This window comes from Xiphophorus couchianus, chromosome 17 (assembly GCF_001444195.1).
Source record: "Xiphophorus couchianus chromosome 17, X_couchianus-1.0, whole genome shotgun sequence".
NCBI classification, from domain to species: Eukaryota; Metazoa; Chordata; class Actinopteri; order Cyprinodontiformes; family Poeciliidae; genus Xiphophorus; species Xiphophorus couchianus.
Genome location: NC_040244.1, coordinates 14,208,177 through 14,233,618, shown reverse-complemented (window position 1 = coordinate 14,233,618; position 25,442 = coordinate 14,208,177). Strand labels below are relative to the sequence as shown.

General features: G+C 40.5%; 1 protein-coding gene across 14 annotated transcripts in view; it reads right to left on the bottom strand.

Annotated features, from left to right (window-relative positions):
* Window positions 1-25,442, bottom strand: part of nav3 (neuron navigator 3) — a 272,465-nt gene that overhangs the window by 38,439 nt on the left and 208,584 nt on the right. For all 14 annotated transcript variants that reach the window (XM_028043463.1, XM_028043455.1, XM_028043457.1 and 11 more), the window contains 4 exons: window positions 24,688-24,921; window positions 22,688-22,807; window positions 1,823-1,946; window positions 113-422 (listed from right to left, as the gene is read on the bottom strand). In XM_028043463.1, coding sequence (XP_027899264.1) covers window positions 113-422; window positions 1,823-1,946; window positions 22,688-22,807; window positions 24,688-24,921 — 788 coding nt within the window. The remainder of the gene's footprint in view (window positions 1-112; window positions 423-1,822; window positions 1,947-22,687; window positions 22,808-24,687; window positions 24,922-25,442) is intronic.

Below are 25,442 nucleotides of genomic sequence, written 5' to 3'. Positions count from 1 at the left end.
AATTGTGAAAATGTTCAAGGAATTGCAGCTGCCAAAGGCAGCCAAGCAATAATCAGGATTTCTTTTACTATGCACCGTGTTTTGTAAATGCAGTCAAGGTTGCCTCTCCTACCTGGTGTTTTGAGCGAAGCGGAGGCCCCCTTGGTTCTGGGTGGGGTAATCCCCACCTGGGTCGTCATGCCCCTCCTCCACGAGCCCGTTTGGGACATCTGGGGTAGCCCCGCTGCCTTCTGACCCGTGTCCTCATACTGACCCTGGGTTTGGGGTGAACAGGCGGACGGGGAAGGCTTCCAGCGGGAGGGGCTGCCGTTGGGGTCCATGCTCGCGTCCAACTCCTCCTCTACTTTTTTCAGATCTTCGGCTCCAACCCAACTGCTGCTCACCTCCGGCTCGGCATGCTTGGACCTGCTTCCTTTCTGGGACTGCGGAGGGGGGAGTAGAGGGGTTAAAGAAAGCACTGATTAGTCAAAGTTTCTACGAGATAACACAACTGGAAAAAGACCTTCTCTCTGCCGCACGTAAAAAGTGCCTATAAAAGTCATCAACCTGGTTCTTTTTGAAAAAAGTACTAAGCACATTCAAACACACGTTGTGAGTCACCGGAAGGATGGGTGAGCGCCCGCTCGAGCAGCGGGGTGTGTGTGTGTGTGTGTGTGAAGTCGCAGCTATCTTTGGAATCTCCGATGTACAGATCTCCAGTTTTGGGACGCTTACAAACGCTCCCCCACAAACACACAAGTGACAAGCAGCCCTACCTTAACAGATGGTCAGTCTCCTTAGCAACGCCAGAGTCTCTTAAGAGGACAGTCTGTTGAGTATTTTATGAGGAGCCAAGGATACTTGGCAGAATAAAGCAAAGGCCCCTCTGAGGAGAGCTGAATGCTGCTCTTACTGCTCCCACCGTCAGCTGTGATTTCAGAGCTGACGCACTGGTTGGCCTTCGCTTCAGGCCAAATAAAGATGTTAGACGAGGCAGTTTTATTTTTTACATGAAAACATAAGCATATGCAAAACCTCCTGAGCTTTATCAGGGTTTCTGGCTTTGAACAATTACATCTTGAAAGTCTGGTATGCATCTACAGTACATCCAGCCCCCTTTATTCTGACACCTATGAATAATATTCTGTACATTGGAGCAAGAGTAAACCTACAAATTGAATTACTGTCTACCTAAACAGGGTCAGTTTCGGTTGTCCCTACATCCTGTAATCACATGAGTTAGGGATCACACCCTACCGCAAACGGCTAATGTCTACAAATACTTGAGATTTCCTCAAAAATGTTCATAAATGCTTATTTTAATAGTTCAACCACCAAATATACCTTAATATGCATAAAAACACACAATGGAAACCATCTTAGCACAACCACAGATGCTAATCTCCACTGTTGGGGATAAAGCCAATTAACACCAAGGAAAATGAATGGCGCTTTAGGATTGGCTGCTTTGCAAACATCAGCCAATAGCATGTCAAGTAGCATAGCATGTAGGCATGCTAGCTTCCCAAGACGCATTTATTTTTAAATGTTTTTGATGCAATCTACGGAAAATTTTTTAAAATAGGTAAATTTTTGGCAAGAATAAAAAGAAAAAAATCCATGAATAGATGAACGAGCGTTGATCCATTACATTAAATCCCATTATTAAGTACACTGAAGTGAGTAACGTGATAAGATGTGAAAAATTTCAACGGGTGGAAATGCTTCTGAAAGGTGTTGGAGCTCTGTCTCTCTGTGCCCATCAGTGTCCTACTTTCGAATTTCTTCCACACACAGAAACATCACCATGCTGTCGGTCAGAATCCACTGCGCGCGGCCCCACCTGTGCTCCCTTGGTTTTGCGTGACGAGCTCGTGGCGGAGTACGCCGGCGCGTTCAGGTCGTCGGTGCTGAAGTTGTCCAAGGTGTCGCTGAGGCCGCTGCTCACCGAGCTGCTGTCGTCCCAACTGCAGAGGAAGAAGAAACCAAAAGGAGATTGAGAAAGATTCAATATTCACTTTTTTCTCTGCGAGCTGAACAGCAGAAATATCCGAGTCGCTTCACATATCAGTGAACTTCGTTTTACGAGCATCCAGGATTCAAAGCCATCTGCCTCCACCATAACTAAACTCTACTTTGAATGCAGTGAAGATTTGTAGATAAACGTCTCTCATCCACATAAAACAGCTGAGCTCTGTTTTCTTTAGGGTTAAAACAGGCTAATTGATTCATTGTTTGTGACTGACTAAGCAGATTCATATTATTGTTGTTATGGTTTATCTCATTTGGAAGGCAAACAAACAAAGGCTCCTAAATGAGGAGCAGATGGATCAAACAAGCGGATCATTACTGCACTACTTCCTTTTTTGCTGTTAAAACTCGCACAATATGGTTCTTTAAACTCCAACCAGATTTTCTGCCATCGGATTCGGTAAACAAGCCCAGAGGAAAAGTTCACTGGGTTTTCTGGGCTTATTTTGTCCTCTCGCTCACACATTTCTACACACGCCGTGACAAACGGAGCTGCTAAGACATGCAACAACAAAAAAAACTGAGTCTTTGTAGAGACGACTCGGTTTCCATGCCAACCTGTCAAGTCTCATCTGCATCTGGCTTTGCCTTTGTGCTCCTGCTTGTGATTGTAAAAGACCACCACCACTCTTATGCCTAATAAATCTGATCAAACACTTGTAGCTTCTACAGCTAAAAAAATAAAAAGTAAAAAAAACCAAAGAGGAAACACCTGCTCTACAACAAAAGAGACCCCAACTCAATATATCTGTCACCCTGGAAAAAAAAACCAAGACATTTAAGGCCCCATCAAGGACGTGCGGAAGTCAAACTGTTGACACGCGGTCACATAGCTGGACGTTCATTTTCCTACACACAATACAAAATGTGAGAGTGTTTTCACAGATTATAGTCCAGTAAACTCGGTTAAATTGAGGACCAAAATTGCAACATTTGTTACATTTTCCACTGCTGTTGTGTCAAACCAACTCAACCATATTCCCTCCTTGCCTGTGGTTGTACTGCACCAAGAACCACTGAAGTAAACGACAGAAAAAGACATGAACACGACTTCTTTCCTCACAAAATGGAAACCAAAATGGAGTAGTGTCAGATTTTAGGGGCTGTGGGATTTCTCTTTTGTTGTTGGCAGAAGACTATGGGCCATTTCTCCCATTAACGCTAGATTTGTACGTTTGTTTTGCTTCTATTTACCCAGAATGCCCTGTGCCATTGCCTGCTTCCCTCTTTTCGGAACCGTCTCCCGTCCACTTGGCCTTCACATGTTCATTTGAACCACACCAGATTTCACTTCAACTAAACCAGGGGTGCCCAAAGTCGGTCCTTGAGGGCCGGCGTCCTGCATGTTTTAGTTCTCTCCCTGGTTGTAGCAACAACCTTCTCAGCATGTCAGTGTTCTCCTAAGGGCCTCTAATGAGCCATCATTTGATCCAGGTGCGTTAAACCAGGGAGAGAACTAAAACCCGCAGGATGCCGGACCTCCAGGACCCACTTTGGACACCCCTGAATTAAACCGAGGCCTAAGTTTTTAGGTGGAACAGAACTTGTTTTTTTTGGTCCACGTCAGAGTTCGATGGCACGTTCACACCTCCACAAACGAACCGCAATTCGATTAAGGCGGACCGCACTATAAAGAGACACAGAGGCAAACTTTTGTGAAATCCTTCCCCCTGCAGTATAGCTGATAATGTGTGGTTTACAACAGCATGCTAAACACAGCAAACATGGCAGAGAGAAACGACTATTAAATCTGCCTATAAGAAAACGGATGAAGAGGAGCTTAAAATAAATGACCAAGTAAAAATAATGTGCAAAAAATTCTATTGTTTTAACAGCATGACACGCGGTGAAACTGGGGAAATAAATGCTTTAACATAAGCATCCGGGACACACAAAGGTACATTTTGATGATATATGCACCTGCCACCTGCAGACACCTAGCAACCCAGATGTCCACTGGTGCAGTGCAAAATTGATTTCTTACCATCCAACAGGCAGCATTTATCTTCACAGCAATGATTTAACCAGGTATGAAGAAAAAAAAAACTACTCTAAAAAGCTTCATTTCCTTTTCATTATATCTGTACGGCACCACATGAACGGCTTCAGTTCCTTTATGCTACTTAGTTATTCTTACCATCCGAACCTTTTCTTCTACAATTCTCCTTCAATTCAAAGGCATTATTGAATAAGAATCTCGGCGACGGACTTGAAGCAAGGGACAAGTTTGGCTTGCACAAGAAATGAATCATCAGTCAGTGTAAATTTGCAGCTTTTAAAGAGCTATTCATCATGCTATAAAATGCAGGTGTTAAAGCTTTCTAAGTGGGGTTCAACTTGCTCAAATTAGAGTTCATTTTTTGCTGCCCTTTCTGGGTCCGCAGACAAAGAATAATCATTGAAATGACTTTCTATAAACCATTTCTGTCTAAAACAGCAAGTCACTGTATGCAGACGACTGCTTTGATTATATTAATATTCATCAAGGGTGGCCGGTTTGCATCTGCAGATGATCCTGTGCGGATATTTCTTTTTCTTGCAGCGATGTCACTTCTCCAATCTGACTTAAAGTTACTTCCTCTGCTCTGAGGTGCTTACATCAGAAACCTCAGCGGTGGCAGGGGAGTGTGTGAGCACTCTGCTGCATCCTCCGAGACACTCCCTCCTGCGCGCGACAACAACAGAGCGGCAGAGGCACTTTTAGCGCTCTAAACAAATGACACTTGGCTGTCCTCTGAAAGACAAGTGCAGATGCACACCACTTGCACGCCACTCTGTATGCTTCGCCAAATCTAGAACGCCGGTTTAGGAAGTTTAAAAGTGGCGAATTCAGATGGAGAAATTCTTTTTAGCACGTACAACTCACGTGGGGATCAAACACGCAAGATGTTTCGATGAACGCATTTTGCTTTAGAAGCCTAAATGCAGACAACATGTATCGTTTCAGCCTCTCTTATGTAGGAACAAATTAACGTTTTTAACATATCCCCTCATTTCCTGTCTACTTGATGCAAATTGCTCTAGATGATTCCCATTTACCACAAAAAAGGGGGAACGGTGAAAGAGCTAGGCAGCATGGGCAGCCAGAGTCGAGGTCTATCAGCGAATTATGTGATGCAGAGGCAGATGGCTTGTGTAGGAGCTCAATGACTTCCAACTCCTTTCTAACCATTAGAATATTCTCGCTGGCAGCTGCGAGCTAGCTCTTTTATCCAACCGCGGCCTCTCTAATGAAATGCTGAAATCTTCCATCTAATGAGTCAGTTTGAAATGCAGAGCAGATGATTAGAGCAGCTTCTGTGTGATCTCTTGCTCAATTAACACGCTAAGTTAAACCGAGTGGTATCTGCACACAGTGAAGAGCTCCCCTGGCTTATTTGATCAGGTTCTTTTTTTATTTTGTTTATTTATGCTGATACAAGAAATGGAGCAAGTGAATAAAACCTAGGCCAGAGTTGTTCATGGAAATGGAATTGGTGAACAGATCAGTGAAGCTAGGGGTGGGAACTCAGGATCTTAAAAGTCAAGGTATAGTCAGTTCCAGAAACAGTTTTAAATGTTATTTTGATGTATTATGATCCTCACAGTTTATTTTAAAACTAAGGCTGGTAAGCAATAAGTTGCATGATTGTAAAGAATCTGGCTGCAGGCTAGCTACCCAAGAAGATAGCTTAGCTAATTAACCAGCTAATGTTAACATGTTATGCTTGTGTTACTCTCTATAGCACTTCAAATTTAGAAAATCAAATGTTAGCTGCTGTTAATTTGATATTTTCACTACAGTCTGCGTATCCAAAACAACAAATATCACGGATAATATTATTGGAACTATGAATTTACTATGTTAGATTTCATTGCACATGTAATCATAACCGTTTCTTTTTTTGTTATAAATACTATGAAAATCTCATCCCGGCCCAAGTCCAAAATAGTACAAATTGAAAGTTATGTAAGTACCTCCATTTTGGTTTATATGTCTATAGTACAAGAGTAAAATGAAATGCACATTAGTTTGTCACTTATTTTAACAAATTAAACTGGAAATAACCTTTACAAGAAAAGAGAAAATTAAGCCTGAGTAAAGGATGGTGTTTATTAAATAATTTGTGACACATTTAACCATCTTTAAGATGCTTCCTGACTTTGCATGGTAGTTATAATATTCCTGTCCTATATCCACATCTGGCTCTCTGTGGTTTCTGGTGCTTTAAGTCACCAGAAAACCTGAAAATGTTTTAACTTGCTAATTTGAAAACAAACTGGTGGGTCTTCATTATGTGTAATTCTTGCATTGCTTTGGTGTGGAGTGACACACCAAAGCAAAAAAAGAAAAAAGTGAGTACTGTGATGGTTTGGGATAAATACTGTACAATTACCAATAAACAGCATCTATCTGTAGTGTTACGCAAGTAAATCTAGAAGAGTGTCATGAATTGGTGGTGAGAGGTGGTGAGGCAGACGCTGTAGACCCAGGTAAGATGAATAAATGATTTTAATAACGAAAACACAGTCCAAGCAACGGGCAGCACGGCCGAGCGGAAGCCAGGGCTCGACGCCGGTAGCAACCGTAAAACGACTGGACAACACGAAGGACTGAACGCACATTAGACGAGGACCCGACGAAGAACAGACACACAAGTGACACTAAATACACTGGGGGTAATCAGGGAACAAGAAACACCTGGGAACTAATCAAGGGGAGAACAGGACAACACGGAGACACAGATACACAGGAAACTCAAAATAAACACACAGCAAAACACAGATCACGACAAAGAGATTCTACACTGATGATACTGTTTTATGATATGTGATGTAGTTGAGAATGTGAATAATGAATAATGCCATTATAACGAACTATACCGTTTTCTATCTAATAAGCATGTATTTTCCAAAACAATACTATAGACTTATATTGAAATAAATATGGTAGACACAGTGTTCTGCTGCATCATGTCCAGGTACGCTTTATTTCCACAGTCATTGTTTTTCTTTGTATTTTTATTTTAAAAGGATCAACTCACCTTGAGGATATAAGAACGAGATTTTAAAGCGCACACCGATTTACCAGATGAGCTATTTGTAATAAACAAGGGGAAAATCTTTAACTTTTCTGCTGCTTGTGCTTTGCATGTGTGAATTCTCAAAGGAGCATTTTCTCTGGATGCTGAACAAGCTCAGATTTCTCTGGCTGAAGGCTTAGTAAAACAAACAAAAGGTGTTGCTCTATAAAAAGACCACCCTAACTGTTACAGTGTGAATATTTCATCAGGCTGCCTCCCAGGATTAGCAATGATTTCTGTCACAGAGACGGGGCTAACCGAGCTCCTCCTCTGAGACCAACACGCCGTTACGTCATCTGAAAAGATGGCTCAAACAAACTCAGTAACCTTAGAGATGAGGCAGGCAGGTCGGACATTTGTGTCATAACGTCCTAAATTAAGCATGAGTGCTGAATACTCAGGCGTAGATCATTCAGGATGGAGTTGGCTTCAGTTCCATATTTTGAAGAAGAAAAATGTGTGAAAGCCACTAAATGAGTCATTTTGTTAATGAGTTTTGTTTATAACTGCTGGATAAACCTGTGATGTCTTAACTGTGACCTCCTTGGTTACCTTGCTTCAAGTAGATTACAAAAGCAAACGCTTCTCTCATGTCAAATGCTGTTTCAGTTTGCAACACATGTGCTAACTCAAATAATGTTTTATAGCAGGTGTTAACGAGACAAAAACCGCTCCCTGAGGGGAGACTTTTTCCCCCCCTTGTTATTGCAATCTTTTGCTATTGATTTTAACCGGCTGCATCACCGGTACGAACAGGCTGCTGTGGTTCTGCCCAGCCATGCAGGAATGAGCTCATACAATATTCAATGCACTCTTTCAACAGCTCTAAAAAAGAAATGGTACTAGAGTGAAGAAGAGACGGCGTTTGAAACGGCCTGATTGTGAAGTGGTAAATTGCTCGCCGCTGACAGGATCAATAAATAGTTGCTTGAGGGAAATGGTAAGAAACAGAATGAAACCAAGATGACTGGTAAAAACAGCACTCGTTCAAACTTTATTATGCAAAATGAAACAAAAATTGGTGTTACTAAAAGAGCGATATGAGTTTTTGTTAATATGAGTCAAATTTAACACATGTATTCACTTTATCAATCCAACCAACCAATAAGCAACAGCCAGCCAATGGCCCAACCAATCACCTTCCACTGATCCAACCAAAATATTAACCAATAAAGCCCCTCAATTACCATCCATCCATATTTATTACAAACTTCACCCGCTGACAATGTTTGATTCTTTCCCCAAATCCACAATGTAGCAATGACAGTTAGAGTCAAACTCATTCAAACAGTAAACAGTATCCTAATATAAGTTAAGTTGGAAGTAAATCATAGATTCTGTTATTGTTGTGGTTCGGGGTTCCTTTGGTTCTTTTGTGGGTTTTTCTGTGCATACACTCACCTTTCACGACAGATGGCGCCATACTCACCCGACTGGAGTGTGTGTGTAGACCGCCATCAAGCACACCTGAACCTGATCAACTCATCAGCGGCGTGTACTAAAGGAGGCTCCTGCCAGTCCTTCAGCGCCCGAGTGTTAGCCAGAAACGGTACCTCTGAGCCTCCTTGAACTAGCCTCTGATCTTTCCTCGTTGATCTGAATCCTCGTTGATCTTAATTCCCCAGTGACTTTTTTCCTGTTGTTTTCTGCCTTCAGGTTTTTCCCTCCGGAGAAGCTGTTACGGATCCTGTTTGCTTCTCTGATCGAGATTCCCCTCGTGACGCCGTGGGTCCTACCCACTGGTTGCCCGAGCCCCCAGACTCACCTCCTCTGTCTGATTACAAGTTCCCCCCCCCCGGATTCCACGACTGGCAGTTGCACCGCTCCTTTGTCCCCGCCAAGCCCGAGCCTACCTGTCCGCCCTCCGACGCACTCCCCCGTTTTCTTCCTGCACACCAGCCGTCAGGCACCGGACCACCTGGACCACCTAAAGACAAAGACCCCGAACCTCCCAGTAAACCCTCCTGGATCTCACACCATCGAACCACAAGTAAGCTCCGTTTATTCTGTGACTCTTCCGTTTCCGACAACCCTGAACTCACCATTCTGCTCTGCCTCTTTAGAGAGCCGGTCGCTCCGTGAAACCGTTTCCTCCCTGGACCAGACCAGAGCCTCCACATCCTTTACCTACCGTTTCACAATAAACCAATTACCATACATACCTCTCCTGTATTGTGTTCTGCATGTGGGTCTGAAAATAGTAATCCATCATGACAGTTATTGAAGCTCTGTGTTATCTTAATTCATGCTTGTGGCTTATAGTAAAAAAAAAAAACAACAACTTTATGCCCACAAATATATTTGAAAAAGTGAGCAGAAAGAACAATTTTTTGAACTACTGTAAAAGGCAAAGACAAAATTACCACAACATACTGTAGTTTAAGGAAACAAAAAAAATTCCTTTCCATCTAAAACGTAGCAATACGTTTTCTAATCCCCAAAGTGAAACATAAAGACCTTTACTGAGAAAATAAACTGTCATAATTTGACTTCTTTCCAACACACAAAACATTAATACATTAATCTATTGTCTCAGATTTCTACAGAGGATAGTTCAAGTTCTGCCATCATCTTACCTCCTATGGGTCAGTTGCTTCCTATTGGCTCACCATTGTAAAGACTTGAGGCGAAGCTTCACCTGACAGAGAACATGGAAGCTGCCGTGGCTCGACTGGCTTGTCGAAAGAGGAAATGGAAACGCGAAAGGAAGAAAGGAAGAAAGGACTCCTCAGTGTTCCACTTCTACCTACTGCGACTGCCAGCTCCCGCTCCCGTCTGTTCGCCTCACCCCTCCCCTCCCTCTCCTCCTGACCAGGATGGGCCCAAGAAGTCCTTGGAGAGCCGATCAGACATGTTGTCAGCGGCGGGTTTCACTGGGTTAATTAAAGGAGGATGACAATGCAGAACGGAGCCAAATCAAAAAGGAAGTACTTAATGAATAAGAACTCTGTTTGTTTGATGACAAGCTTAGACCGGAGAAAATCTCATGCATAATATGAGATGCTAAGAAATGTCAGTCCATCCGCTGTTGCATATTCACATATTCATCTCTCCTTATTTCTGGGAGATGGATGGCTAAACAGTAGCTTCTGTTTCTGCAGATCACAAGTAGACTAAACACAGTTTTCTGCTTTAAAAGGAAAGCAACGGTTGATTTGAGCTCAAAGAAAGAAAAATGCAGTATTAACTCTAGATATCTAGATAACTGTTCACTTCGAAGAAGACATTAAAAAAACTGATGTAGCATTTTTTGTTAGCGCTAGCTTCACTGCTAATCCAATGTCTACTTTAGACATGGACTTGTTCACTGTTAAAAATATCCATTTTTAACAAATGGAGATTCTCAAAAATAGAACTGCTTATGCTAAAGCTTTTTCTATAAATTATAAGCCTACGGTGGCTCAGAAGGGTCAACAAATTGCAAAAGCCACACTCAACAGAAAAGACCACAACACGGAGCAACAGAAGACAATGAAATAATCATAACAAAAGTGACGATAAACTTCATAGCATAAAAAAGCTAAGAGTTTTATTTTTTAGCATAACTTCCATTGTGGCTTTTGATGTGTTATGATTTTTGCAGTTATGGTGTAGCTTTTGCAGTTGTTTTGTTGTAATTGTGTAACTACAACATTTATTTTTATTTTTGTCAGTGATGAATGCACATTACCTTAGCTTAATAATATTAATGTTGAGTTGTAGTATCTGTTATGTATCTGTATGTTGTCAATAACAAATAGGTAGTTAGTTTTAGTTCTAACATCTAGTGCTAGCCAAGTCAGATTTCTGCCACATCAAAACCTTCAACCTCATTAATGTCATAGCTAATGCTGTTTTCAAGACTATTTCTTAAACTCATTTAGTATCAAACAGGAATTCTTTACCAATAAATACTTTTCTCTCTCCAAAAGGATCTACCAAAATCACTACAACTGTTTAAAGATTTGGAAAATAGCGTTTACATGAACGCCACATGGCAACTTTGAAACTGAAGCTGACTTAAAATAGCATAAGTCTGTCCATTTTATCAGGGTAAATACACTGCTTCTGGTAAGATAAGGTTATAAACTCTTCCCAGAACCCCGCTCAGAAAACAAATACAAAAACAAAAAAATTCAGTCATATGAATAATTTAGTTGTTTTTTTTAAACTTTGTAGCTCATGGAGCAAAACAAATTGTCACATATTCAAGATAGAAAAGTCTTGGCCTATTATTTTTCGTCTCTAATAAGACGCTTGTTACCAAGGACAAGTAGACATGTGCATTGTTACAGTGTGGCATCTAACTCAATTCATTTCAACCCAACCCAACTCAATTAAAGGAAAGAAAAAGGTGACCTTGGAGCAGAAAGCTGGAAACGTGTCCGTTGCCAAGCAGTGACAGACAGCAAGACGTCAGCGGAGCCGGACCGAGCTGGTCAAGATGTCCGGGCTCCTTGCTGCAATGCAGTCAAATATGACAACAGTTGCTCGCCAGTGTGGGGATTTACAGAAGGCCTTGTTTTCCCCAGCGGAGATTGTTCAACTCTACGACAAACTGTTGGCAAACGGGCAAGAAAGCGGCTCATGAGCCAGAGCCCAAACATACACACCAGACTGTCCCTAAGTGAAGGAGTTAAGCTCACTGCAAAATGTTTTTCAGCAAAAGTTAGTCAGCAATTCTGTTCTTACAGAGAAACAAAATAAGTGATTTTACCATTTTAATAATATAACATTCAGGTCTGAACCTGAATGACTGTCAGTCAGTAGAGGAACTTGACTCACATACCAGGAATTGTAGGTTGTCTGTTTTATAAGCTAGCAAATAGGATTTTTGGATTTGGATGTAAAAGCAAAAGACAACTGGACTGCTTATTATTATTATTATTTTGAGACCATATTGGCTCTGTGTTTTATGAGAACTAAAGAAGCCCCACATGTCAGTGATATTAAGGTAGTGATGTTTTAAACTCAGTCTGCTGAGTAACAAGCTGGTTGGCAAGATGTTTTTACTGAAAGCAATTAAAACGTTATACATTGTTGTTTTAAATGTTGGTGTTCATATTCACTGAAGGGTATTACATCATGAGAAACTTTTGAAACTATTTTTAAGATAAATGATATTAGCTTGGTATTAGATGTTGGGTTTTATAACATTTAATTATCTCAGGTGGTTGGATGAAAATGCAATTAGCGCCCTGCTTAGGTCATCTTCCTATAAGCTTAAGGTGAGTCATTATGATACCATCACTGTTTCACATAAAACCTGGAGTCAGGCAATTAGGATGAACTGAATGTAATAAAATACATACTGCTGTTGTGCAGGAAATGCTAATTACCCAAACTCTGCAGATGTTAATGTTAGCGATGATAAAGGCTGCCTGAATAATTCCCTCTAGTCTTGAAACGCAAGAAAAGATAATTATTAGCATTTAAAGTGAGTCAGGCGTTGGATAAATCATGTTTTTATCCTTTTTGCTTATACGTGAATACAGCAGGTTATCAAGGCTTGGACAAACTGTGTAGGCCAGCTGAAAATGTGGCCATATGGGGTTTGTCATCGCTCAGGAAAACAGACAGACAGCTCTGACCTCACTCAGCATTATTTCTCTGGCCTCGTCACCCAGGGATCCATCCTCATGGGGTCAGGTGGGCACGTCAACCACTGAACCAGTGACAAGTTGAAGTATGCAAGCTGTTCTCAGAGTACGTCTCTAAGGCAAAAACTACCGACAGCATGCCAGTCGATGCTGAAGGTATCCCACATGTAAAACAACTTTCTGACATGTTTTACGTGTTGAAACATTTTCTAGTAAGATGGAAAACAGTGTTTTAGATTTTGAAATTCTTAGAAAACACTTCACATGTGGTTTCATTTGCAGAAATTATGCACATGTCCAACATGTGAGTACTTTTTACGCAACTTGATGTTTTCTAGCAAGGTGCTTAATGACAAAATTCACAGCAGCTGTTTGATTCGACCAGTAAAATTCTTGGTTCAATCAAAACGCTTATTTAAACAATCAAGGAGAGCTCTACCTCTCAGTCACTGCTGTCACCAGACGAGCCTTTGATGTTACAGCGTGGGCAGCTATGTCTTGTCAATACACTGACATCGGCAAGCCAATACCACCCAAATAACGCCATTAATCCAGTCATTGTGCCCCAGAATGAGCAACACAGGCCTAATTTTATCCTCATGGATGAGAAAGCTCCAACTCATCAATGTCGGATCATTAAAGAGCGACAGCTGGAGACTGGGGAACCTTGAATGGAGTGGCCTGCACTTTCTCCAGATCTGAGTCCCACAGAAAACCTCTGGGATCAACTCAGTCACCAGGGAGAAGCTCGTAACTCTGGACTCCAGAACCTCCATGACCTCAAGGACTGCCAAGCAATAAAAGTGGGATGCCACATCTCAACAGACAATGAGGAGGAAATCACTTTTGCATGATCTCCTCAGCCCACTTCATTGTAGGTTGGACTCCCTAAGTTTTTGTGACTATTGTAGATATTCATGTTTGATTTCTATGTATAGAGGTTACTCTTTTGAGACATGTGTTCTCATTTTCAAGAGTGACCCCATTTTACACAGACATGCAAGACAACAACATGTGAATGCAGACTGTAGAGTCGGTACAATTCACACAACGACTGCATGCATATTAGCTGAATATACCAAGACATTTGAATCAGGGATTCAACCTCAAACTAGCAAAAGTTTGCAAAGTTTAGTCTGCATGCCTGAGTGGATTTGATAAAGTTCAAGACCCAGTAAAAGACAAAAGTCTGAGGAATGTGAAAACTAAAAGGGAAAACGTCAGAAAGCATAGACAGCAGAAATGTTGCAGTGTCGCACTTTCAGGTGCAATGCTGTAGGATATTTGCTTCCTGAGCAGCGCCAGCGGCAGAGATAAATGACACACCACAAACTTAGATAATGACTGGCTTTCTCAGAGATAGCAAGAACCTCTTTCCCTCCAAATCTCCTCACTGCTTACAGCAGCACTTGACAAGCAGCGCAGCTTCGCCACGACTGCCACGGACTGACAGCCTGGATCCTGCTGCTTGGCAACAAGTGCGCACATCTGCAGACACACACTCAAATGTGGACGAAGACAAGCTCTCTCTTGTTGGGAATGGACAACAAAACTGTAGCAGGCATTTCAACATGGTTTCCTCCAATTCCCCCAACAGCTTCAAATCAAAAACAAAACAAACAAAAAAAAAAACTCGAAGAAGTGCAGAGCCAGCTGCCACAGACCAGTCAACAGAGGCGGAGAGATGGCAGCGCACACGCATGACACTGGGACACTAAAAGCAAAGCCCCGTTACTTATTCGTGTCTCTGCAGAGAAATGGGAGCCTGGTGGTGTCAAAACATTCTCCATAGGCATCTGTGCTTGACAGCACAGCCATGGGCACGTGCTCATCTATGTTGCATGGCAGAGGGATATTTTTAGAGATGAAAAGGGCTTTTAGGGAAAAAGCTGGGCTCTCAATTGTTTTCAAACTTACTAACCATCTGAGGGACCCGACCATCTCCAGATGTGCTCTTTTCAGAGCCGACAATGAGATTCTCTGTCAGATCAATCAATGCTTTGTATCTGTAATCGAGATTTCCAAATTTGAGGTTAAAAAAATTCACTGAAACCTACCAATGAAGTTGGACATTCCTCACCAACCCTCATCAGAAAGTTAAATATGGTGGTTCATCAGACACCTGCAGAAGTAAAGTACTAAAGCTGTAAAAGTGTTGTTACAGACTCTGTATTCACACATTAGTAGAGATATGCATAAATATGTCCTTATGTCAGCAGCAGTAGAAAGTGGGGGCAAGTATCTCTTGGCATAAGGAATGGAATAAAAATACTGATTATCAATGCATTGCTGTACATTTTTCCAATTCGATATTTATTCGGAAAACCCTGTGATTCAATTAGCTCCGTTGGCCAATGCTTGTTTTATATTATCACATATAAAACACTTTGATGTGAAGTTGTCTTCTTCTTCTTCTTGAATTTATTGGTGGTTGGTAAACAGGTATGTTGTATGTGTTACCACCACCTACTGGTGGGGTGTGTGGGTCAGAATGACAATATTAAAATATGCTTAAAAATTTTGATTTATAAATTATATCAGTTTCCACAAGGATAACTATTTACGTTTACAGACAATTAAATTCAATTTTAAAACAGTACTAGCATGCTTTGTATTCCGTATTGAGTACAAGTACTATTGTATTATGTGAATATATAAATTCTTAAGTAATGTATAACACCATAGTTGTTCATATTTACAGGAAAAATGTAAAACTAATACCAAAAATTAAGCAGTATCCCAATTAATTATTTGTATACTACTTATTACTAAATCAATAAGCATTGATTTAAATACTAATCAAACTATTTAAATCAATATTGAATTGTGTCAATAGCAAATCGAATAGTGTTTTTAAAATCGTATAAAGTATCTGGTTAATGAAATTTTCAAAATATTATTGTTGCATTTTTTAGGGATTATGGAAAACCTTTTGCTACTATTGGTTATTTGATGTAATTTGATGTCTTCAAGTTTTTAGTTTTACAATGTGGCGAGCATGGGAGTCATTTTGATTCCTTGTATGTCTAGTACATTTGTTGAATTGACAATAAGGTAGACTTTCTAAAACATCTAAATTGAATTGAGTTTCTTACCCAGCCCTACGTAGCATTCAATGAAACATTGTAATGGAAAAGGAAATCTAAAAATATTTACGACCCTACACCAACTCACATGGCATTGATGATAAAAATAATAATAATAATAATAATAATAATAATAATAATAATCAGATGTATCAATTTCAGCTAGTTCGACTCCCAGAGCTGTTAAACTGTGACTGAATGTGTGTTGATTTGGGCCTTTTTCTTGGTGACATGATGAGTCATTTAGATGCATTTCTGCTGGGATTTTGTCGGTTTGGAATAAAGCCCGCAGCGCTCAGCCTGCGAAAAGCACGAAAGCGTAACGAGCCTCCTGGGAGCTCAGTTTTGTGTACACTGACCAGCTCGCACTTTCTGCTTCCCGAAAACTCCGTGAGCCTGGAGAATTGGGAAGGAAGGACAACAGGCTCGGTGCTCTTGTTACACCAGAGGCGATCCAATAAGGCCCGTCTTTCTGAGGCCCTTTAAAATTGATCGCTCAAAATAACGACCGGATTAAATTTTAATTAGCAGTTATTGGCTGTTTCATAGTTCTGATTGGTGGGAAAGCAATTTGCCCCAAACCACATATTCTATCCTGCTTGCGTCTGCAGTTCTGCTGTAAGAACTACTAACCTGGTTTTGCCGTAAACCTACATTTACTCAGCAGCAAATTGAAGTATTTACGGCATAAAATAAGCAACTTCCTATTAAACATAAGAGAAAGTGGAGAGACATGCAAGAAATAAGTCAGACTGACTAACATATTAAATCCTAAGTCATTCAAAGCAGTTAACAGTGAAGAATATATGGCTGTCAGTCTGGATTTCCTTCTGAAGAATAAAGCTAAACGCTTCTCTTGTACTTTTCTGATTGGCGGCATACACATTTCCGGTGCTGGAAATTCTCCAAAGGTAAGGCAGTAAACAGATTGTCTAAACCCGCGACTTATCCAGTACTCATTTTCCCTTCCAGCCAGGGGCTTTGGGGAAAAGCAGGCTTTTGGATAAAAGACGAAATATAGTCGTGGAAGGCAGATCTTGTCCTGCGGAGGTAAAGCCAGGCTGAGGTGTGAAATCTGGTGAGCAATTGCTTCGGATATAAATTTCCCCCTGAGCTCCGGTGTATGTCAGCGAGAAGTGACAGCTCAGCCGCTGACAATCACTCGTCCCAGCGGCGCTGGGGGAAGCGTCGGGTATTTTTATCTCCGTTTATATAGTTTTCTGGGAGAAAATGGAAAAGAAGAAACAAAAGAAAACAAGGTTTCATAGTTCAAACTCTGATCCTGTGGGGAGACTGTTGCCTCTAGGAAACCAACGGGAAGGCAGGCATCAATATCGTTTTCCCTGAGGCACGGTGTGCTAAGACAGAAAAGCTGTTTTTTGGGGGGTTTTTTAAAGTGAAAAACTTTAGTGAAATATTCAGATATTGAGAAAGTTCACCAGATTCATTTCTATTCTCATCATATCCTGAGGTTAAAGCCAGACAGGAAGATCACTTCAAGACTGACAAGTATTCAGATTCAGTGAGATTCAGTGAGTGTTTTGATGAGTCATACATAACTGCCCCCAAGGAAAAATGACTCAACTAATCATTGTGGAGAGAAAAATATATTTTGTTTTTACCAAAAACCTTTTCTGAATGAACACAAGCTGTACCAGGACAGAGTGCACACAGCAAATGAGAGAGAAAGCCATTCAATGATTAAAAATACTAAGAAATGTCAATGTTAGCATTACAGCTAAATAAATATAGCGATGTAATCACAAAATCTTACAATCATAGGAGACTAAGGTTTTTATCCTTTTCTCCCTGAATACTCTGACCAGTTTGGCAGACGTTACTTGCAGGTGCTGGCTGTTTATTCATAGCCTCCCATATGCTGTAAAACTGTCAGTACGCAAACACATTTCAGATTCCACATGCCTATGTGCACAACCACATGCTACAATATATTGTTATAGAACGACTCCACAGCTTTCACATCAAAATAAATGCTAACAGGTTGGTGACAAGACAGCTAGCTTCAGGCTAATGCGACAAAATGCTAACTCATTGCTTACAGTTAGCATCATTGCTATGACAGTAGACTTAAGCAAATAAAGATAACAAGCTAAACCTACATGCTCATCATGTACTAGGCATTTATTTCCTATGCATGGATTTATTGTAACTGCCAATTTCTTGGTAATACATGAACGGAAGTATTACAGCAACAACAGTTGGACAAACTTCAGATGAGAATAAAACCTCTAACTAGGACAGGATAATAAATCAATAACCCTCCATCCATCCATCCATCCATTTTCTGTTCACCCTTGTCCCTAGTGGGGTCGGGAGGGTTGCTGGTGCCCATCTCCAGCTACATTCCGGGCGAGAGGCGGGGTACACCCTGGACAGGTCGCCAGTCTGTCGCAGGGCAACACAGAGACATACAGGACAAACAACCATTCACACACACACTCACACCTAGGGAGAATTTAGAGAAACCAAGTGACCTGACAGTCATGTTTTTGGACTATGGGAGGAAGCCGGAGTACCCGGAGAGAACCCACGCATGCACAGGGAGAACATGCAAACTCCATGCAGAAAGACCCCGGCCGGGAATCGAACCCAGGACCTTCTTGCTGCAAGGCAACAGTGCTATCAACTGCGCCACTGTGCAGCCCCTAAATCAATAACAATATATATATTTAGATAGACGTGATCAATACCAGTAGATGATACGTCTGATAGAATAGTCAATAATTTCACTGATTTCCGAACCGCACAGCATTCTGGGGGATGTAGGCAGAAGAAAGGCTTTAGCCACTCAATTTCTTACAGCCAGCTAACTCAGTCTTTGGTTATCTAGCAACAACCTGTTGACTAACTTGCACAGCAGCAGTTTCAGGTTGCGCCTCATAACTGCTTAAAAAAAACCCCAACACCACCAGTTTGGCAGTATTTCAGACAACTAAAACAAAAACTAATGAATAATTATCGATATCAACTAATAAGAATTGCTTATATCGTGATGTTATTCAGCCATATCATCCAGCCCTTCTAACTGCATTAAATTCTTCTATACCCTTTGAGTTCATGCTGACTAGTTTTAGCATTTTTTGAGTTCTGTGTTATTTTACTTCAATAATTATTAAACTAGTTCTTTTTCCACATAACATGTAGTGGTTGCACAACTTTGAGTTTAAATCTATGGCCTACATACAGCATCTGGTTTTACGACCAAGGTCACAAAGGTAATCAATACCAAAAAATAACAAATTCTAATGAACAACCTTGCAAAAAAGCAAATGACACACAAAGAACTGCAAGCTGCAGCAACAGGATTATAATGGTTTGCATTATGACGCAGGCGTCAATCACCAGTCGGTTTTAATTACATCATCACTCCGCTTCCACATCGTGTTCACTGAATAATACAGCTTGACATCCATTGTCTAGGAAATCCTGCAACATGTCATCAGGTTTGCTGAAGTGTTCAAACAGAGCTGCTCTAATTGAAGGCAAAAAGAAGAAAAGACGTCAAAATCTTGACACACGTCTGATTGTTTTCTCTTTTTTCCCTTTTCACCTCATGCTGTTCTGGCTGTTGTCGAAATCTCAGTACAAGTAAGAGCTGGAAAATGTCACTGCATCGGTCGACTTCTTCCAACCTCTCTTAATGTCAGTCCTTACAATCTTTTTTGACAGGTTTAAATCAGCATCGCACCTGCTCAACAATCTGGAGGCAGGAGGTTTTGCAGCTCTAATAACCAAATTGCACTTTGTCATATCTGCCTTGCATTTCAATTTTATAGGAAAACTAAGTTTTGAATGCTCCAACGATGGCTTTACACCCTGGGTAAACTAAGGTTTAACGTATTAAGCCCAAACTGAAATTGTTGCTCTTCGTTTTGTAGCACGATGGAAGAAAAATTAAGAGTGGAAATAGAACACCAACTTTTCCTGCACAGCAACCATGAACTCCCCATGCACAGCTGGAGAGTTCATGGCCTGCTGATTTCCCGACTCAGGCCACATAAAGCCAGAACGCCAGTCGGCTGATTTACAGCAAAAACAACCTCCAAATGTAGATCACTTTGTTCTGGGATGAAACAAAAACAGATGCTAATAATACTATGTAGTGCAAAACTTCGTAATACCCTAAATTACATGCAATTTTATCACGCTGTAATATAATTGCTTGTGCAACTGGGGCCAAAGTTGTAAAGGCCACAACGAATATTATTGTCACTTAAAAGCAAACACACACACACACAAAAACATTGTGTGGCGTATTTGGTTTCTGCCCAATAAACTGAATAAAAAAAAAAAATGTTGCCATTTTTTTATTTTCTTTTTTAGAAAACTAAAGCTCTGACACATGAAAAGGTGTTTCCTGTTATTTTAATCTGGAAATTAGTTTAATCTCTATTCTCACCAAAAGAAGAGAGAGATATAGGTCAGTCCTTTTTTTGGAAACAATTGGCCACATTTAATAAATTCTCGTTTTTTGGAAAAGTCACTAGATATTTATGATGGTATTAAATATGGAATTAAAGTAGAGCTAAACAATGTGCATGTAATTCACATTTTCGGTTTTAAAAAGAACTTACTCAACAGTAAAATAATGCTTCGGCATCAACTCCTTGTGCTGGGACTCTAAATTTGTACTGTTGTGAAATTATAGTCACAGGCCACATAAACTCACTCCAAGGGTGTCAAATAGCCCTTAAGTCACACTTTGACATCTATAATATAAAATCACAAGTCTGTCTAAAGAGTTCTAAACGAAACAAGTAGGCCTGTCACGATAAACGATAAATCAATTAATTGTACAATAAATTGAAACTATCAACCTAATTTTAATTATCGGCATTATCGTCTCTTCCGGCCTTTTTCTCTTTCTGTTGATGACACTGAATGAAAAAAGGCTCAACTCCAGTGCTCTCCACTGACGTTCCTTATTTCCTTAGTGTAAAGCCCAGCGCACACGACACAAGTTGTCGGCCCATTTTCAAAACCTGACAGACCACACATTAGCCGACAGAAATCCTAGGTATAACTGTTCGATCGGGTTCGATCGTGCCGTTAGGTGTCCAACAATGGCTACAAGTCCAGTTAACTAATTTTAAAACTGGGCATTAATCAATGCTTTACTACAATCTACCTGCAATGCATGTGGCTAGTGTCAGCGTAAAGTCCTGACATTATAACCTATTTATGTCACATTAACGATGAACAGCTGAAAAGTTACCGGGTTTATCAACTGCGGTAGCAATTTCGCTCCAACTCCTCCCCTTGTCATTTCTATATTCTTTGCACAAAATGTTGAATAAACATTAATGTTGTTTCCACATATCATCTCCAATGTCCGCTGGACTTCGGGTTGCGCCGTGTCAGCTGTTTGGGATTCCCCTCCGTAATTTCCCCTCAGAAAACACGGAGGAGAATCCGCACTTTCTGATTGGCTACCTGTCACATTCAACAGGTGGAGTTAAGCTCCCAGTCGGGAAAACCCCTGATTTGGACGCAACGTCGATCTACCGTAACACACCACACACTACAGGATGATCGGTTATGAAATCGCAAGCAACAATCTTAGAAAGACCAACGTTTTAAGATTGTCATAAGGGGAAAAATAGGAGCAAAAAATCATGTAGTGTGAACTATTGCATCAGGAAGTCGATCTGCCCATTTTCTCTATTTAAATCTAATTATTACTGAAGGACAACATAATATACAGATTTCATAATCTGCACTCTTTTGGTTGAATGCAGTATTTATTTCCACTTTGGCTTTATGTTGTTTAGTTTTTATTCAAGTACATTTTTTGTTAATGGAGACTGAGAATCCATTTTATTTTTGTTTTTGGTTGTTTTGTTTATTTTGTTTATCAGTTCCAGTGTTAAATATTCCTTTGAAAATAAAGTGCATCTATCTTTGGCAGGAAATTACATGCATTATTACGTCATTTCCATTAAATCAGTGTAAAAGGGTCTTCAAACAATATTATCGTTTATCGCAATAATTTTTGAGACAATTAATCGCTCAGCAAAATTTGTTATCGTGACAGGCCTAGAAGCAAGTCCTTAAAAATGTCAAAATAAAACTCCAGAGCCTGCTGTATCACAATCATGTGCTACCACTAAAGATATTTTATTTTTACACAAGTGTTGCTCAAATGTCACAGCAACGACCCAACAATATAGTTTTCCAATCTCATTCTCAACTATGCAGACACTTTGTCTGCGCTGATGGCATCTCTGAGTTTTAAATCACCAGTTGGTCCTCATGTATATTAAAACAAGAGACTGTAATCACAAAAAAAGCAGAAACAAAGCTGATGTTTTCACACCTTAATGTCTTCATGTTTAGAGCTACGTTTTGTGACACGGTAGCATACACCACAGCACAGGAACCAATACTGTGCAGAAAACAGACAACATACACTTAAAAGTGAGAGACATAAAGCACATAGGCAACAGAAGGATGACAGTAAGTAGGCGACTCATTCACTAAATACGATAAAGCAAAATTTGATGTTTTACACTCCGGTCTTAACAACATTAATAATTTAAAAGTACAATAAGTAGAGTCGCTTGATGTGACAAAAACACTCACAGATCTCTGTCCAAACATCAAAGACTCATATTAGTTTGATCAGCTCACTTTTACTACATTTTATATATATAGTATATATATATTTTATGCATCAGTATCATTAACAGTATAGCACAGTGCACTCTGGGGTGTTTGCACTTAAACTTGTTCTGCTGATTGAAGCTGATAATGAAAAGCAACTAGAAAAGCGAATGAAGAAACATGTGAGGGACACAATGGTAATACACATTGCCATGATTGAAAGGACATTTTTTTTTGCCTCCTCCTGTGTTTGGGTTATTCTCTTACGGATCATCTTGACACAGAGACCAGCAGTCACAGCGACACTGATCGATTCTGTCCTCACCTGTCAATGTCGCCCTGTATCTCTTTGCTCCCTCTCTGGGCAATCTCCCGAGGAGAAGTCACATCCGAGGATCGGCCTGCAGTCCGTCCATAAAGGTGGAGGCCACTGTCGGTTAGGTATCTGTGAATGGACAATTCTTTAGTAATTTAAATATTAAACCAAACCAACGGCACAAGTCTTTCTATATCGTGTTTTATCAAGATATAGAATGGTGTTCCAGTGCTTCTCCATTCAAAATCAGTTTTGATGTGTGTTTGGGCTCATTGATCTGTTGGAAAACCCAAATGTGTTAAGTTTTTGAAAGGGAAAGCCTCTACTTGACTTCTTCAAGCATACTTTTAAAGACTGAGGTCAGTCAGTCTTTCTTCAGAAAGTGGTTGGATTGTCCATGTGTGGAAATGCATTTTATTTGTGGAGCTCGGAGGCATTAAAGCTTGTAAGGTGGTTCTTTAAAGGTGGGCTCCCTCTTTTAGTCAACTGTGATATAAGATCTGCTTTACAAGATATTCACATGGGTATTCCAGTGATTTCCAGTTTCATGCAGGGTGAGGTTTTGCTGACTTTTGGGTAAGCACCTACCAAAGAATCTCTCTTCTTCATAAAGACGATAACTTGGGGTCAAAAGTTTAAAACTTGGACAAAACCATTTGATCAGAGTGATCAAAACCATTTTGCAATGTATAATCTTCTTGAGTGGCTCCAGCCTTAATTAGTTTGCTTCATGATTATTCCACCCTGGAAAAATGTTGTTCAAATTAATCCATCAACATGAAGATATGACATCATGTCCCTGATGTGTTAGATGTAAGCTTCTGACCACATTATTATGATCATTGTTTAAATGTTTGGAACACCTTTTGTCTGTGGAGTGTGCTCCTGTGGAAGTGAGTAAATGTGGAATAGGAAGAGGTTTCACACATCTCTTGACTTTTTTACAACATACAGTATATTGCCATAGTAATCAATGAAGGTCACCAGCCGGAGAGGCACTATAATGTTTTCAACAAAACTTGTCTCTTTTCTTATTGAGGTAATCTGTCAGCTTATCGAGAACCAGCAACGGCTGCGGAAATGCATCATCTGAATCTTCCCGTTGAAGGCTTGAAAAACCAAAGACAGCCTTGGTGGATGACAGCAGCCTATTTGTATTGATGCAGAGAGAAAGAAAAGTGTGGCCTTGGGTTGCCGTTTAAATAGCCAGCTAAACATGAATTTCTGAGTGCTTTTTGGACAAAGGCAATATGAAAAAGGCTGAATGAAAATGAGTCATGTCACTTGTCAAAAAGACCTTGAAAGTAATGCTAAACTACTTAACTACGTAGAGATTCTGCCGCAGTGGCAGAGATCCCCCCCGCTCCCAAATATCTGTAGCTACCAGTTTTGCGGGTTTGGACACAGAAAAGTTTCCGCATTCTTTTTTGCAAAATAGCTAATGCTCAGACAGATTTGTTGGACATCATCTTTAAACCTTATGAGCTTCAAAGATGATAGACAGACTCTTTCTTACACCTGATTATACTGTCTATACTTTACCATTTTTGTTCTGCCTGTATGTTTTGGGTCATTTTCAAAGTAGAAGTCAAGTCCTTTTCAACCTCTACCATGTTTTATTTGCGATTGCTCTGTATTTAGCTCCATCCATCTTCTAACACTCACACATGAATAGATTCAGGTGCTTCTCATATACACCGTACGTTGAGCTCCAGTTGCCACTAACATCTTGTATTGACTTATACCGTACATTTTTCAGTGTCATTTACATGCGTATGTTTGTTGGGTTTGTTTTCTCGCTTTCTGCAGGTGTGGAGGCAGACTTCTGGGGTGCCGACTTCTTTCTATGCTTCTTTCTATTTCCTTTCTTTTTCATCTCTGTGTCAGTCACATTTCAAATCAACCCAAAGCAATTTCTAATAGTTTCTAATAAAGTTTTATAAGTCACTGCAAAAGAATAGGGAAAGAATCTTAGAAATTAATGAGTTTTCCAGAACTGAGTAACACACCTGGAGGGGTCCGAGTGGCCGCTGTATCGGCCCGTGTTGGGGGCGGCGCCCGCTGTGCTGGACCTGGGCGCAGGATATCCGCTGGGCATGGAGGGGGCTTCGCCTGCCTGGAGACGTGGGGTTTGAGACTGGCCAAGACGCCAGGCCATGGGGGAGGAGCGAGCAGCGAGAGCGGGGAGACTCCGCCCGTTCACCTCGGTCGTCACTGTGGTGTCGAAGGTTGTTTCTAACGTACTGCGCAAAGAGAAGGGTAAAAAAAGAACAAAATATAAACTTATTGCAGCAAAGTTACAGACCATGTTACTGATTCATCAACTAATACTTAAACATTGACATGTAAAGGGCTGATCAAATGTTCAACAGCAGAATCTCAGTTGCTTTTAGTGCCATTAGGGTGTATATCAGGCAATTACACTACAGCGTTCATTTTCTTTCATTTTTAAAATTCACTGATAAATTAATAATGATTTAAGCACCTTATTATGGAAAACACACAATGCCTTAAATGCATAAACACAAACAGCCCATCCAATCTGACTGAGCTTGAGCTCTTTCACAAAGAAACATTGGCAAGAAATTCAGTCCCCATAGAAAGACTGGCAAATATATCATTAAAGACTTATGCTTTAAATTAAAACATTGACAGAGTTCTACAATTTCCATACAAAGACTCCAAACAAAGATTAATTATTGTAAGTCTACAGGGAAAGCCATTTCCCATGTAGCTGCACATGAATCTTTTCACAGACAGCAAA